General features: G+C 39.2%; 1 protein-coding gene across 1 annotated transcript; it reads left to right on the top strand.

The window, feature by feature from the left end:
- Positions 1 to 232: 232 nt before the first annotated feature.
- LOC119740416 (cholesterol 24-hydroxylase-like) lies at positions 233 to 16,029 on the top strand. Its single transcript, XM_038215716.1, has 13 exons — positions 233 to 491; positions 3,043 to 3,108; positions 4,100 to 4,181; positions 5,002 to 5,162; positions 7,394 to 7,532; positions 7,872 to 7,985; positions 8,885 to 9,119; positions 9,866 to 9,938; positions 10,314 to 10,398; positions 11,306 to 11,416; positions 13,097 to 13,191; positions 13,610 to 13,682; positions 14,944 to 16,029. The coding sequence occupies exons 1-13, from the start codon at positions 352 to 354 to the stop codon at positions 15,085 to 15,087; spliced, it is 1,518 nt and encodes a 505-aa protein (XP_038071644.1). The 5' UTR covers positions 233 to 351; the 3' UTR covers positions 15,088 to 16,029.
- The last annotated feature ends 1,353 nt before the right edge of the window (positions 16,030 to 17,382 follow it).

Here is a 17,382-nt window from a genome sequence, read left to right as displayed (position 1 = left end):
ACGATTACTGGTGAACATTTTCAGCACAGAAAAAAAATAAATATATTTCAGGTTAAAACAACTTCCAGAACAATTCATTGTTGTTTCCCCCGCAATGTACTGGTATAAACCAGTACCTGGCGGCTCGCCCCCGATAATTCGGTTGATGCATCATGCTAATAATGCTGACCGATCGTTGCACTTTAATTCACAATGCCAGGTCAAAGTTCTAAAAACGTGCTATAAAATACGTCGTGTGCTTGATATCCAAGCAAGACCAGCCGAACAAATACAACAATCAGCACCGATCGCAGCAGTTGCATTGGCATCTCCCTTGAAGCTATACAGATTCCAGTTGGGAATTCGCGAGTCATGGCGGAAGCAGTTGAAGTCCTGAGTCTGTTAGCTCTCCTTTCTACAGCCGTCCTCCTGGTCGGGTTCCTGTCGCTTACGGTTTACCTAGCTTATGTACACCGCAAATATGCCCATATTCCAGGTCCTCCACGAAGCGAGTAAGTATAATATTCGTGATTCTCAAGTCCTACAAACCTTAAGTTTGGACAACTCTACTCAACTTAGGTCCGGGGGTCAACGATAGTTTTTTCTTGTATGTGCAACGTTGAATCTTGTGTCCCTCTATTTCAAAGTGTCTTAGGGTGAGACAAAAAGAGCGGAACCCAAACCCCTAAAAATATATTTCATATTTAAAAAAAAATATGAGGCAACAAAAATAATAATGACTAGAAAGCCAATTTCATAAACTACTTTTTAGATGAAAAAATAACTTAAATTGCTCAAGCCATTCGAAAAATTTCACCTTTTAAACGCAATGACCCCTAAAATCTGCCGCGCCAAAATTAAACAGCAATTTATTGTGTGTTTTGACTGTTTGGAACAACAAAGAAAATGACAGAGAAAACTTGTTCCAACAACTGTAATACACAATAGCTTTTAATAGACGGGCCTTCAGAAGGACTTTGTTAATTATTTTTTCAATTTTAATGGAGGTTTTATCGCTGGTGATGTTTGAAGACGATTGTGACGACAATTCTTGAAATCGCTTTTATAGACGAGGCAGGTTTTACATTGTGTTTAAATGGTATTGTTTGAACGGATTGAGCAATTTCAGTATTTTTTTTCATCTCAACTAAAAGTAGCCATGGGCGTCGCAAGGATTTTTTCTAGAGGGGGGCAAAACATATTTTTTTCCAAAAAAGTCCTGTATTTCTCAACATATTCTCGATTTCTCAGTTTTAGAGGGGGCAGGGACATTTTGCCCCTTCCCAACTCATTACATTTACACCACTATGACTTCGTGCCTCTTCTTCTTTTCTTTTCTTTTCTCTTTTTTCCCCTTCCTTTTTTTTTGGGGGGGGGGGGGGTTTCCGGGGGGGGGAGCAAGCGCCCCCCTTGCCCCACCCATTTGCGACGCCCATGAAAGTAGCTTATGAAATTGGCTTTTCAGTCATTATTATTTTTGGTGCTACATATTTTTTTCAAATATGAAATATAATTTGGGGGGTTTGGGTTCACACTGTATTTAACGACAAGAAGAAACAACAAGAAGAGCATAGAATCATAATATTTTAAGATTCTTTATGTCATGCAATGATTTTCAGCACTTCCAGACTCTCAAAGTCACGAAATACACTCCGATATTTGAATGCCACACTTCGAGATAAGTGTCATTAAGCCACCCACGGTGTAAATATAACTAACTGCTAACTCGAATTGATATAAGCCTAATCTAATCAAGGTCAGAGTATATGTTTCAAAGTCATGCAATGATTCTGAGCGCCGCGAGACTCTCAACGTCACGAAATATCCCGATATTTGACTTCCAAATTTCGAGGTATCAAGCCACCCACGGTGTTAGTACGACCTACTCGAACTGATATCAAGCCTAATCTGATCAAGGCCAAAGTATCGTATTCAAAAGTCACTTTATTAAGCCAAGACAGATTTATTTTTGAACTTGAACCCGGTGCATTAAAGTTATATTTATAGGAGGTGCTTACGTGAACTAGCGACCGTATTAGGCCGCTACACGACCTCGACTGTAAAGCATTATTTGCACTGCGAAATGGCGTGACCTGACATTGAACGGTCATGTCCAGGTCGTGATGCCAAACGCTGATAGTCCCCAATCACAACCTCTATCCCAGGGTCTCCCTCCAACTTAAAAGCAAACTCCGGGAGGGTAACGGGCTAATTCCCGTTTTCTTACTAGTTAAACTACTCATGGATTCAGTTTTGTGTACTTGGTGATTTTAATTTTCAACGAGCGTTCCGTGTATACGAAAATTGTTCCCAAATCATGCCGATAAATCATCTTCAAAAAAAAAATCGATTCCCCATATTTTGCTTCCTTGTCATTTTTAGAATAAAGAAAAATAGCTTGTTTTCCTGATTTGACGGAAAATTTAAACGAGTTCAGTCTTGCACATCGGACACCTTATTTAAAAGAAATAATTGAGTAGCACATCTATCAGAGAATTACAAAGGGGTGGCGTGCTGCTCAAACACCAACGACTGTGTAGATTTTTATTTTGTTTTGATTTTTTTTCAAACAAATAAAGCTTTTTACTTTGCCTTGCATCTTGGTTTTGGATGACAAACAAGCAATACAGTTTGTGCACAAACCTATGGGGGCAGTGAACCAGTCAAATTTTAAAATATTTTTCCTTTGGTATTTTTCCAAAATTAACTAATCATCAATTCACCTATCAATGCACAGAACACAAGAAATATAATTTTAAAGTAAGAATCAGTCTTTTTTAACTTTTGAAGAAAAAAAGGTACCATTCATCAGGTCCACAGGAAAGATTGTGATCAGTGTTGGGAGACGTGAGCTTGAAACATTGATTCTGATTGGCCGATACCGGCAGGGACTTAGTCCATAAGTCATGCATGAAACTGAAGGGATTCTCCATAACTTTGTTTCATTCTGATAAGCTTTAACAATTATGTTTCAAACAATTATGTTTCAAACGTTATTTGTTATAACGTCACCTCATTTTTATTAACATGTTTCAAACAAAATCGTTTTTTTTCTTTAAACAGTTTCTTCTCTGGACATTTGCGACAAATAACCGGTTGTGTCTCTCTCCCTCACTATCTCACTGAACAGTAAGTTTTTTTCTTTGAACTTATGTCATAATCAAATTGAATACGACCCCCACCGGCCCACCCTTTATTCGTTAGTACCCGCTGGTGCCTACTTTGTTTAAAGGCATAAAATGATCAGTTGCTTTTCATGCATTTGTTTTTGTTTCAAATAATTAAACACCACCCAAAAATCCAAAGAAGAATGTTCAAAACCTAACCTGTTGTAGTTTCAGCTCAAAGGATATTAAAGTTTTTCAAAACCCACGCACAACTTTTTGATCTGGAAATTGTCGATAGCACTCTTTATTTGAAAAATCAGTAAATTGACTGATCGTTGGAAATCACCTAATTTCCTGATGTCCTCGAAATGAAAGCAAGCCAGACGGAATAATTTCACGGGGTGTTTAGTACCAGTATGATCTTTAATCCAAGTAAGCTTCTTCCTAATAAATCGGTAGGTTGATACCAATGAAAAAAATGCAAATGATCCTGCTGACTCAAAACTGATATTTTCAAAGTGGACGACAAGTTATGTTTTGCCGATTTGTATCTGTCAGTGAGAATGACGAAGACGCACCGTTGAACTTACAACGATTAACGAATCAATATAAAGGATGGATCAAAACACTTATTACAATAGTATTGCCAAACACTAATTACAAGCACATGAGCATCAGCAGCAGCATAAGCAGCAACAGCAGCATAAGAAGCATCAGCAGCATCAGCATCAGCAGCAGCAGCAACAACAGCAGCAGCAGCAGCAGCAGCAGCAGCAACAACAGCAGTAGCAGCAACAACAGCATAGCAGCAACAGCAGCAGCAACAACAGCAGGAGCAGCAGCAGCAACAGCAGCAGCAACAGCAACAGCAGGAGCAATAATATACGAAAACGTTATGAGCAATCCAAATGTACGAATATTCCCACCCCCACCGACTATGAAATGTTACGCGCCCTTTCAAGGAAAATATGATTTTCAGTGGCTTTTCCCCGAACAATTATGTGCCTTTACAGGATGCTCGCGTATGGTGCAGTGTATAAGATGTTCATTCTACAAAAGCCCGTCGTTGTCGTTCTTGAACCAAACTTCTTGAAGGTAAGTTATTCTCCCAAGCATGCCTTCTCGCTGATAGCAAACCTAATGATATCATTTATATTTTCCTAAAAGTTATTCTCAAGAAAGTACTGTTTACATTTCCGTCTGACATGCTGCCATTTTGAAGAAGCTCAAAACATATCCTTTCCCTGCTTAAAATTCAATTATTTCTTCGCTAACGAACAAGCCAGTCCGATATTGAAATTGTACAATCATGCATATCAAGATTTGATGATTTCTAAGACGAGGTAAAATACATGTGCGAAAGTCTACTGGGGGCATTGGTAAATGTAACTGCAATCTTCAGTTTCAGTGAATTGAAAGAAGAGGACAGAATGTTGCGCATTATGTTGAAGCATACAAAAATCTAATATACGGTTAAACATTTTGATAGCTATGTGCTTACGTCAGAACGAGGTTGATTCATTTCGTGGTACCTTCCTGTGTTGTATATCCCGAGGGAAAATAGCAAATATCGATATGCGCATGTGCAGGAACAAGAAACCGCTATTTTCTCACCATTACCGAAGAATACTTGTGAAAATCTTTATCCTATTGGTCTTTCAAATATTTGACCTGTAAACACGAAATCTTTTGAAAATGTTGCAATCCAGTCCTCTCCAGTCGTCGCAATCATGCCAATGACAAGTCGTATTGCTATAGTCTATTCTCAAATCATATGACTCGCTATTGGACATTCCTTTTATCGAATGATCATCCCGTGTTTCTTCTGATCCGACTCGCGAATTTACTTGTGATTGCCTTGATTACAAATCTGCCTCTTTATGAGAAATGAAAAATAAATGATTTGTTTTCTCAGGAAGTCATGCACTCCACATCGCACACTAAACCGGCAGTGGAACACGCCAATTTCTGGCATGTCTTCGGCAAACGATGTTTCTACCATGGTCTGCTTACAGAGACAAACGTTCCCAAGTACTTAAAAAGAAGGGCGCTGTTCAATCCCGCTTTCCACAGAAGGTACGTTTAGAGCGTGTATCTACGGCTGCATCCGAATCAACTGTCTAGAGCTAGGTCTAGGTCTGTGCCCGTTGAAAATACGCGGGGACACGCTGACAATAGACTTAGCCGTAGCTCTGGAAGCCCGTTTCGGACACGGCCGTCTCGCCAATCCACCTTCACTTTGTATGTGAACGTCTTGGTACCAAACACTGACTAGTCTAGTCACAGACTCTCGCGTTTTAATTTACCAAATTGTTTTCTGCGTGATCGATTGGACGAAAGTTGAGGTTAAATAATGTAATTTTATAAAAGTCATCAATTCTCAATTTCAATATGTAAATTGCAATGCTTTCTTTTCTTTCGAAATGCCCAGTTAATGACATCGAATGGACGGCCCCAGTCATTACACTTAATAAATGCCCTTACACACGTTGTAGATGCACCCTGTAAATAGGCGTCCACCCATCCGCCGAGCTCATGAATACAAATTATTCCTTCAAAATATTCTATATTAGAGAGTTCTGAGAGCCATCAAATTGGGGAATTGAAGAGATATTGCAATGAACCTCTTCAAAGATTCCAATTCTGAGCATTTTGGGTGCAATTGGGCTCGAAAGTGGCGCTATTTTGCCATGTTGTGGAGAGATCGTTCTTCAAGATGGCTACTTTTCCGCTTCGGTAAAAAAGGGGTCGTCTTCTTTGGGTGAGAATTTATCGAACATTCAATGGCCAACCCACCAAAAAATTAAAAGCAAATCAAAGATGACATATTGATCACCATTATTCTGTTCAGCTTAAATACCTAGCCCCTGTGAGAGTTCTGAGTATTTTTACAAATTTTTTGAAGTATAGGCATTTAGCACTGGTGTCTATGGGAATTTTAATACAGGGGTGCATCCTATATAGGCCACTGGCACAGTCACATTTTATTTTCTCTTAATGACTCCGTGTAACAAAAGTTTGCTTTGACTCCGTGTAACAAAAGTTCGCTTTGGACACCCACGAGGAACGTACGATGAGCGTTATCAGACAAACGATCGAGCTTTAAATAAATCTGATCTCACTGATGGAGAATTCGAACTGGAGGCTAACTTGGGACTATTTTGAAGAGTCTAAAGTTTGCTTGATAACACATATGACGAGTGCTTGATCAACATTTGACTAGGCTAAGCAAACTTAGACGTCAGATCACCCGCAAACTATTTCAGCGATCTGGAGGGCAGGTTTACAAGGGCACACAGCCGTTTTTGTCGAGACCAACCAACTCCTGTGACAATTACAATATTATATACCAAGTGGGAGTGCAATGCGACTTATAAATTTAAGACTTCAGTCGATCGTCGCCAGAGTTCAAAGGCGGTGATCCGGAGTCAGGAGTTTAAGACGTTAATTCAATGACACTCGATCAACGATCCACCAATCAAATGACGGGGATTTATTCAGGTGTTGTATAATGCGGAAAGGAATGCGGTTCGGACAAAAAAATTGCCGATTGAAAAGAACCAATTTCGCGCATTATTTCACAAGACCCACATTTCTATATATTTTGATGTGAGAGGTACATTGCGGATAATGTGCTCGAAAGGCGGTGATAACGAGCGACTTTCCCCCTAGCTGCATACTGCTTCCAAACTCGCATCATCTCTATCATGAACACACCCGAGGCTGCTGCTTGAATAGAGGAGGGGGCGTGACTATTTGGCAGGGACATTTGGGGCGTTTGGAATGTGGGAAGAAATGCAAATCAAAGGGGAGCCGCCAAGATATCAGTATATGAAAATACAGAAATAGTACTTTAATGCACCATGTGATAATCTTGGTGGATTTAAAATATTTAGATTCGGGATATAAGTGGATGTGTTACAACACCGTCTATAGCCTGTTGCCGTTCCTGAGCCTGTCATTCTTAATGTACAATGACAACGGATTAACATAAGTTAAAGCCTTAAGTCATAATAAGTTAGCGTCTTTATCTACTTGTTACATCTTTTTAAGGTGGCTAATACAAATTGTAACGCCGAATTACTTGGGATCTTCCGTTGCTATTCAGTACCTTGCCAATTTAACCTGACGGTGTCCGCAACTCTATTTAAAATAATTTTAGTGGTGGTTGGGAGGTAAAGCCCAAATAAGAATTAGATCACACTTTCCCTTGAAATAAAATAGGTGCTTTGAAATGTTGCCTTTTACAAAACCAAACCCACAGAAAAGGGTAACACAAACTTAACTGACAAACATCGATTTTGCAGGTATTTGATGAATTCCATGGACGCCTTCAACGACAGTGTAGACTTGCTTATTGAGAAACTCTCCCCTGCAGCAGATGGAAAAACAGAGGTCAAGATGTTGGATGTTTTCAACAAGATTACACTGGATGTAATTGCTAAGGTAATTTGAGAACTTATACAATTGTGTGGGGAGCACCCTGGTGATACAATAGCAGGCCTATTTACCCATTTTTTTGTATGCAATGTACAAACAGAATTATTATGCAGTATTTCGCAATATCTGATTCATGTACTTTGTTTTCACAGTGATATTTGCGTGAGCAATTTTCTGTGGAAAAATGCATTGCAAGATTAGTGTTGACCATATTTTGCATATATTAAAAGGGGTAGAGAGCTCATTTGCAATCACTTGAGTTTTGGGGCGGGTACAGACGGGGGCTGAAGGGGTTAAACGGCTCACTTAAACCGTAAGGAAACCGTTGTTCTGCTTAATAACCAGGTTGCCTTTGGGCTGGAGCTAGACGATGTCATGGAAAAAGATTCCCCCTTCACCAAGGCCATCGTCTCGACGCTGCTCGGGGTTCAGTCTCAGTTTTTCGAGCCATGGAAACGGGTAAATATCACAATAAGTGTGTATGCTTTGGCCGCCTGGAAACTCTGGAGGTTGGGCCGGCAAGGGGGAGTTCCCAGACTCCGTCACAAAGAGACCTTTCTTCACGCCACACTTGTATTTGTCAAAAGATGGCTTGTTACAACGTGTTACACCAACCGATAACGTCACACAAAAATGACCGAAACTATATCACTAACGAATTACCGATAATGTCGTAAAATGTACTACACTATCAGTCAATAACTGTTGTCACATTATTAGTCACAACCGATGATGTAACAAAAATTTACTGAAAGTTGACTGACAGTGTAGTAACATTTATCAGTCAAGTTTTGTTAAATCAGACAAAGCCAAAACCAAAATGCAGAAGCCTGCCTCTTAAATACCGAGGGTACCAAAAAAATGACATGTCGTAGGCACATTTGCCGACCATGGTTGAAACTTATGCAGTCAAATAGTTTTAAACTAAAGAAAGATGAGTGGAAACAACAATGAATCACTTATTAAAATTTGCTCTTTTGGTAAATGATATTTCCCAGGGAATATAATCAAGACATGTCGTAATTTTTATGGAGTTCGATAACCACAATGCGAAAGGCAACTCGAGAGAGAAGGGTCCTATTCACATTTCTCTTGTTTTGATATACATTAATTGAATGGAAGGTCATGATTAAGGCAAGTGATATAATCTTCACAATCCTCAGCCGTGGGTTTACGGCTGAGCAATGTGAAGATTATTATCACTGTACCAGATCATATATTAGGAGGATAACTGTATGGGTTACGAGAGATCGCAAATAGTGTATGGCAAAATTGAGCCTTGCGATGTGAGATAATTCCATTGGTTATGTGCATCAATCATAATTTGAGTTTTTTTCCTTCATTCTTGCCGCTCACAGTTTAGCCCACTGGCGGCCGACCGCAAGTTCCGTAGCGATGTCCGTCGGTCTATCAGGTACGTCCGGGAGACGGGGCGTCGGTGCATCGAGGCTAGAATGGAGGCCAAGAAACGAGGAGACAAGCTGCCCAAGGATCTTCTGACTTACATCCTAGAGGCATCCAAGAATTTTCAAGCTGATGAAGACTTCCATATTGAGGAAATGATTGACGAGTTCTTCACTTTCTTCTTCGCAGGTACCGTATACAGTTTCGTGCATCGGCGGTGATTTTTTTGGGGGGAACACCCCCCATCCCTATCAATAAATATGTTTAAAGTAGAAATAAACAGATGAAAACGTAAAAAATATCAAAGATTTGTTATATAACATTGATTGCAAACTGACGAAGTTGCTTCGTCTATTGTACGCTTGGCAATTGCAGACGTCGAAATTGAAATGTCTTTCACGAAAAAGTATGGCTAATGTATGAAATCGTTTGAACAAAGTGCGAAAATGAGCGACCAAAGACGAAATTGAACTGGGGTATGCAAGATCATGACTTTTCCAGACGAAATTGAAGTAAACTTTTTAAACTTTTAAAATGTGCGGGCAAATATATAAAATATATGAATAGCTGATGGCTAACGAGGGAGATACGCAAACTTTTCATTTATTTCCTGAAAATTTAAGACAAAAAGGTGTTTGCACTCCTCCGATACAAAAAACCACATACATAATACTAATTGGGTGCAGCCATGGCACCCGTTGCCTCACCAATGCTTTCATTTCACACCTATTTTATTCACATTTTCAATTTTAAGAGTAAAAAACAACGTGGTTTCTATACATTTTGACAATTTTGGCAACCGAAATGTTTTACTTCATTCCACGAATACCCATTGAGTCTCAGCATGGTTTCTGTCTGCTGCTGTGAATTTTAAGACATTAGGCAGCAACAATGTTATATAATGTGTTCTTTAAAATTGTGTTTGATTCGTATAGGCCAGGAGACCACCGCAAATTTAATGGCGTTCATCTTAGTGGAGCTAGGACACAATCCAGAGATCTACGAACGGTAAATCCATAGAAATACCCCAAACCCCAATACAATCCAAATAATTGTAATAACTGAAAACCCAAAACTAACGAACGAAACCTGAACCCCATACACGCCAAAGAAACACCCTCAAACTTCCAAAACCTTAACACACAAAAATGCACGACCGGCTACGCGAGTATCCAGCTAACCAACAAAATAAAAACAAACACGCAAAAAAAAACATCAATCCTAAACACCAATCCTAAACACAAAATCCCCCCAATTTAGTAAACCAACATTCTACTATAACGTAATTTTGATGCAGACATTTGCCAAACCGGACGTCTTTCAACTATTGATATTTAAAAAAGATTTCCGTTTTTAATTTTCCAAATACTAATTTCTGTGTAGAGTGATGACAGAGGTCAATGCTGTGTTTGGTGACAAGGATAGGATTGACTATGCCGATCTCGGCAAGCTGGAGTATTTGTCCATGGTAAGTACTTCAGTGTGTTCTTCTCTATTTCAATATCACAGCTGTTTTTCAAGGTAGGCTATCTCGTGTAGAGACAATATTAAAAAAAACCATTTCAGATAACAGTAAGGTGGAATAAATTTAATGGCAACGGATGCCTGGGGGGGGGGGGGGTTGAGATAAAGAGTAGCGGTATGCAAAATCAAATGGAACTTCTTTTTAGTAAATTTTGAATTTTGTTTGATGGAACTATACATACAACGTCTGAATAAATCTTATTGGTGGGTCGTTGATCACGTCATTGAATTGTTCGTTCCAACCCACCGCAAAAATAGAAGTTCGATTTCCACGGTAAATAGAATTTCCATTGCACGGTCACGCGCTTGGTGGTTCTGACCAATCAGAGGACAAGAATTTATTCAGGCGTTGTATACAACAAATAATGAATATTTCACATTTGTGCATTTGGTGACAGATGGAATGTTCGCCTCGTGGAGTGGTACATTCCATCTGTCACCTCATGAAATTATTCTCACCATTGCACTCATAAACATTCAATATTTGTATAATGCCCTTATCCATCCATTTGATTGTATTTCACTAAAACACCCTGACAAGTGGAGTAAAGCCGCTGCTGCGGTACAGGTCGCTGTCAAACGAGATGAATCAAATCTAGGCTTTGGGAACTTCGGCAACGCTACCCAAGACTGAATTTGATTCAGTGTGTTGGAGTGCAACCTCTATCGCTGCGGCGGCTTTAGTGCGCTCATCGGGGACCAGCTGCATCAGGGGAAAAAACAGGATGCAGTCTTGAACAAAGACTATCTCGTGACTTTAAGCTCGGTTCAGGAATGCCACCGAGTGTACGACATAGTGTATGAAAAACCTAATGCAGCTTTTTAAAACTTATGTTTTACCACGTGCTCAGGTAATCAAAGAAACTCTTCGTTTGTGGCCGCCAGCGTTCGGTACCAATCGTCTAATGGCTTATGACATGTCTGTTCTTGGATACAAGATACCTGAGGGAACTGTGGTTTGGGTAAGCTTTTAGGAGCAGATGCTTCCCTCTTCAACTACAAGATGTGGCTCTCCGTTGGGGTCTAATAAACTATATAGACGGCTGCACGCCACACCTTATGTCCCTCGGAGACCATTTTCGTGGTACATCACTCAGAGCAATGCAAACATAAGTGATTTTGTTATAGTTTTGAGACCGCATGATACGAGTATCTTTGTGGCATTGCTGGAGGCACGCTACATTAAAAGTTCACAAGTCGTGCCGCATCTAAACTTTCCTTCTGGGTCTTCTGAGGTTGCAGGCCCGTAAATAGGCCCCAAATTGCATACACACCACGATTTGCATGCCTTCAAATTCTCTGCTATCAGTGTATTTTGTGGGCCATGATCTTGAGGGTTTGTAAAGAATTTGAGCAGAAAATGAAAGATAATGAATAGAACTTTCATAATGAAAGAATGACGATGAGCTTTAATTTGATGGGTGTCTCAAACAATTTGGAGAGTTGTGAGTATTTTCCCTGATTTTTGGAAGTGGGGGTATTTATCACTGGAGTCTATGGCATATACTGGTCTAATTTGAAAATGGTGGCGTCCATCATACTGCGTCTGTGGGGCTATTGCTGTCTAAATATGTGTTGATTAGACAATGAAATAAAAAAAACCACTTGTTTAGACAATTATTGACAAACAAAGTATTTCAGTGGGAAAAGGCAATTTCAGTGGGAAAGGGGATATTTACAAACGTCAATTCACAGGCAGACAATTAGGCAGAAAAGCTGTTGAACACAGTCCTCATGTTCAGACCCGCCTGTTACTGACTTAAGAGTATTGTTTCCTCAATTGTTAGATGTAATATGATTTAGCAAAATAGCAAAATGTCTGGTATTTATAGGTTGCAGGCCAGTAAATAGGCCCAACATTGCCAGATCACGATTTGTATGCCCTCAAATTCTTTGCTATTAGAGTATTTTGTGGGCCATAAACTTGAGGATTTGTAAAAACAAAAGCTGACCATAGAAGCCGTGAACAGGACTGCGAGCTTGTATCCTGTGAAATTTCGATGAAGTAGAGGTCTAATATTGCTCTATTTTGCAATAGAGTGTAGGCATATTTTTTTAATATGGCGATGGGCTTCAGGACCACTTATAGGGGTGATCATCTTTAGATGGAAATTTCTCCCAAATATTATCAGATTACCCCCAACAATTGAACAGAAAATGAAAGATGATGAAATAAGCTTTAATTTGATGTGCGTCTCAAATACCATGGAGAGTTGTGAGTATTTTTGGAAGTGGGGGTATTTATCACTAGGGTCCATGGCGGTTTATTTACTGGTCTGCAACCCTAAAGACGCCCTCAGGTCGACCTGCGATTTAGAAGGTTTATAGCAGGGCGCCCTCATAACATAATGAGCGAGCACGGTACGGTAAAGTTTACGCAACGAATGACTTTCCGCTGGCCGAAATTAATCCAAGAGCGAACGCACGGTAGAACAACCATGGACCACAATGGAATGTTAACAATCACTCGCGGTAACTTTGTTTGCAAAAATAAGTCTAATGCGAACGCGGCTTAGCTGAAACACTTTTTTTTTTTACCCTGAATTGGTTCATATAGATAAACGAGGGCCTGTCTTTGGCTGGCGTTTAAAGAAAAAGTTTTATAAACCCCATCCATCTGAACTCCATAATGTCTTTTACAGTTCAATACTTACGTGATGGGAAGGATGGAGCAATACTTCAAGAATCCAATGGTTTTCGACCCGGAAAGATTTAACAAGACAGACAAGGGGCAAAGGTGAGCTAGATCTTTTAGAGCAAACGAGTTTCCCAGACTTTTAGAGTTGATTTTTTTTTTTACATTGGCAACCCTTGTGATTAGCAATAGGAGTAGCATAGGTAAGAGATACTGCTTTCGGTAAGAGAGGTAAGAGATACTGCTTTCGAATCAAATCCCTTCCAAATTGAATTTGTTCACAGGTGTCCAATCCAAAATGAAGTAACAATTATTCTGCATCCACTGTGTTTCGCACAATTATTGCTAGCTATGGAAACAAGTTTAAACAACGGCTCAGTTGGTCCATTTTATGCTTCAGGAATGTCAAGTGCTATAAGCGCCGGGTGAAGATAAAACCGAACCGGAGACGAAGCCGAGGCTTGGTAAATCCCAATGGCAATAAAACAAAACCCATTTGCATTGTTTCTTTCTATTCCAGGGAGAAGAATTTATTCACCTACTTCCCCTTTTCAATGGGGACAAGAGCCTGTATTGGACAATCCTTTGCACTGGTAAGATCACATAGTTCTTCTCTATGACGAAAGAATACACTCTATCTCACAAGTCGGACCTAATTTGCTTTGCCGCCATCTTTAGGTTGCGTGTTTTGGATAGGTATGACTATGAGTAGCTCTCTTGTGCAATATTCACCTCCAAGTTGACTGACGAATGCAACGAGTCGAAACAATAATTGGCATATTCTTATTTTGTGAGTCATTGTTACGTTTCCAATAGTCAACATACAAAGTGTTTCAATGTTGTGATTCATTGATGCATTCCCAATAGTCAAAACACAAAGTGTTTCATTTTTGTGATTCAATGTTGCATTGCCAATAGACAACACACAAAGTGTTTAAATGTTGTGATTCATTGTTGCATTTCCAATAGTCGACACACAAAGTGTTTCGATGTTGTGATTCAATGTTGTATTTCCAATAGTCAACACACAAAGTGTTTCAATGTTGTGATTCAATGTTGTATTTCCAATAGTCAACACACAAAGTGATTGAATGATGGCTGATGAATGCAAAGACTCGAAACAATAATTAGCATATTCTTAATTGTTTTGTGAGTCACCGTTGCATTTCCAAAAGTCAACCCATGCGGAGGTTAGGTGTGTGTTCGTTGGTTGAACTTGCGAACCACATCGGTTCGGATATATTTTGAGCCCGCGTGCTGTTGGCACAATTTACAATGCCCCTTTACTCATCAGTTGCTCCAATTGTACGAGGTTATTTTAAATCATAATGTGGTTTTCAATCTCATTTTGAGGTTTTAAATTCTTACAGAGATTGCGACTATCGAAATAATCACACTTTGAAACACAGAGTTAGCCTCAACAAAAGTTTAGGCATAATTATCTGCATTGCTAAGGCTTGACAGATTACATCAATTGTCTTTGTTTCTTCTAAACATTAAAAAAAAAATTGGTTGATGATTTTTACGGAATTTAAAGGTTAAACTGGAAGTAAAGCCTAAGGTTCATGGACCTTTTTATTCCAGCTTTTTGCTCTTTCAGAGTGAAAATTCACTATATTTGAGTGAAAATTTGCTCCATCCCACCAAAAGTGGAGCCAAGACGATTATAAAAAGTGAAACCTTTATTTTCACTCGACTTAAGTGAATCTTTTTCAAAGTGTTTCAATCTTAATCACTATTGTGATTTTCACTCTAAATCATAAACCCTATAATTTCACTCCTTGGAAATCAGAGAGTATCATTGTAGAAATATTAATGTCATGGCCTTTTCTTGTCCTTTGTTTTTTGGCTCAGATCGAAGCTCGCCTCATCATTGGTCGTCTTCTCCACAACTTCAAGTTCACTCTAGTACCAGGCCAGCCGCGTGATGAAGTCCTGCAAGAGATAACGATTAAGCCGCGCCAAAGATGTAGGAACTACCTAACACCTATCCGCTAAACAGTCATTATCATAGCGAGAGCATTGCACCAAGAAAGTGCCTTCTCCCCCTACACAATATTTTGCTGAAGTTATATTCTTCGCTCAATTTGTGTTAAGCAAATCAGAATGGGGTTATTTTATACAAGTTGAAATGTAAATACATATGTAGGACTACTGTAGTTCCGCTTACTACTTAAATATAAACCTCTTCCTTATATTTTGAAGTTACCTGTAGAACATCGTGATGACTAACATATTTTTTTTATTGATGATGTTTGTCCTGACTACTGTTGTTGTCAATCCTGATTCAGAGGCTGAAGAATCAAAACAATTATAATGTAGGCTTAAAATCAAGCTTACGTAATTTGATTGTCAACAAGCGCTCGCTCGAATTTAGAGCCGCAATCAATCCATTACATTATTATTCGTATGCCCCCTTTGTTTGAATTATTTGGCTTTAAGGACAATCATGTTTTCATGATTTTGTTTATAGTTGACATTAATTAATCGAGCAATTACCTGAGAAGTTTGAAGAGGATGCCGATTACAATGTTTTAACTATGTATATATTATTTGCCACCTTAACATCATGATTATTCTGCTATACGCTATGTTAAGATGCTGTGTTTCAGATTACGATAATAATGACTGTTAGAAGTATAGGTAGTTCTGATGACATTGTACATACTTTGAAGTAGGAAATCACCATTTCAGCGTAGCAACCTTAAATTTGCATTCCCGTGCTATTTTCTAGCTTAATCCCCGAAACTAGATTGCTATTCTAAATTGCTATTTTTTTAGCAATACGAAAGTTCCTCAAATTGGAATGATAATTTGACGTTGAAATGGCTCACCTTTAGTTGTTGAACTACTTCCTCACAATCATCCGTTCTGGCGGGATAGGCTGGTTCCCGCCCCATAATCAGTATCGATAATGTACGGACCGGCAGCCAGTCTGCTCTCAAGGCGGATCTGTTTGTGCCCCCCCCCCGCCCAAAAAATGCAAGTTTTAAATGTATTTAATAGAGAATGAGAAAAAAAACCCACGAATTAGTTGAAGAGCACGGAAATGCAACTTTAATTAATCTTTTTTGTGTTATGAATACTTAAAAAAAACTTAAGGGGGAATTGTCAGGAAATATATTCTGTGTGTGACATAAAAGTCGTATAGTATGCTACACTTATTCGTTGTGTTTCGAAAAGGTGCATGAAGATGTTGTTTTTACTTGCGGACTAAAAGAGCTCTAAAGGTCAACAAGTCATCTTTAAGTTTCTTTCCAATTTTCGGTGGGTTGACTAATGACTTTTAGAGAAATTCTCACGCAAAGAAGACGACCCCTAAAACGAGTGAGATTTCTCGAAGCGAAAAAGGTCGCCATCTTGAAAAACGATCCCTCCACAACATGGCTAAATAGCGCCACTTTTGGGACCAATTGCATCCAAAATGCTCGGAATTGGAACCCCAAGTCCGGGCCAGAGGTGCATTGCCGTATCTCTTTAATTGCCCAATTCCGTTGGTCTCAGAACTCTCAAATATAGAATAATATGAGTGTGTAACTTTTATTCATGGGCTGGGCGCGTGCGAGAAAAAAAGGACAAACAAGCTATGTTGGAAAATGTGTGCGGGTAAAATGCCCTTGTAAACATAGTGAAACAAAGGAACTTCATTGCCAACAAGATAATTTTCCATTTTTGGCCGGGATGTCCTTCAATCTTGTATGGCCGGGCGATAGCAATGTACTTTGCACCAAAGATCGTAAGATGTGAATTATTTGTTTCCTACACTCGATTTAGAAATGGTCCAGTGAATGCTCTTTTTGTTCGTGCAGTGCATTTGCTTTGCTTTAACTTTATATCCGAGCAGATCGGCCAGCTGCTTTTGTCTGTCCAGGTACACTTATACTGTTATCATACATATTCTTTATGCTGTTGTCTTTGTCCGCGTGTGTATTAAAATAAAATAATCCCTATGGATATAAAATAACACTTGATTAGTGTTTCGATGTCATTTATTGCATGCGAGTGTCAACTTAAATAAAGCAAAATTGTGCTTTTTCAGAATCGTAGTTTTGTTGGGAATGTTAAAGAGCTGCCAATTGTCATCAGGCTTCATTTAAATGCGGAACAAGTGACTTACTGGGTTAACCCTCACTGTGCAAAGTTCGAGGATGCTATTTCACAATTGTGGTAGCTTTGTACAGCCAAAAATATCTCATATCTATATCAAAAATAAGCGACAATGCCTTATAAGGCACGTCTGTTGGAAATGAGAGTCAATAAAAGCCCGTGAGCGATCGATGCACAAAGAGGTAC

Source organism: Patiria miniata, unplaced genomic scaffold (assembly GCF_015706575.1).
Source record: "Patiria miniata isolate m_02_andy unplaced genomic scaffold, ASM1570657v1 HiC_scaffold_5, whole genome shotgun sequence".
NCBI classification, from domain to species: domain Eukaryota; kingdom Metazoa; phylum Echinodermata; class Asteroidea; order Valvatida; family Asterinidae; genus Patiria; species Patiria miniata.
This window is presented reverse-complemented; position numbering and strand designations above follow the sequence as displayed.

Coding starts and splice junctions, on each gene's coding strand:
- LOC119740416 (XM_038215716.1), top strand. CDS start 352: ATGGCGGAAGCAGTTGAAGTCCTGAGTCTGTTAGCTCTCCTTTCTACA. Junction 492..3,042: donor CCAGGTCCTCCACGAAGCGA/GTAAGTATAATA, acceptor TTCTTTAAACAG/TTTCTTCTCTGGACATTTGC. Junction 7,986..8,884: donor TTTTCGAGCCATGGAAACGG/GTAAATATCACA, acceptor TGCCGCTCACAG/TTTAGCCCACTGGCGGCCGA.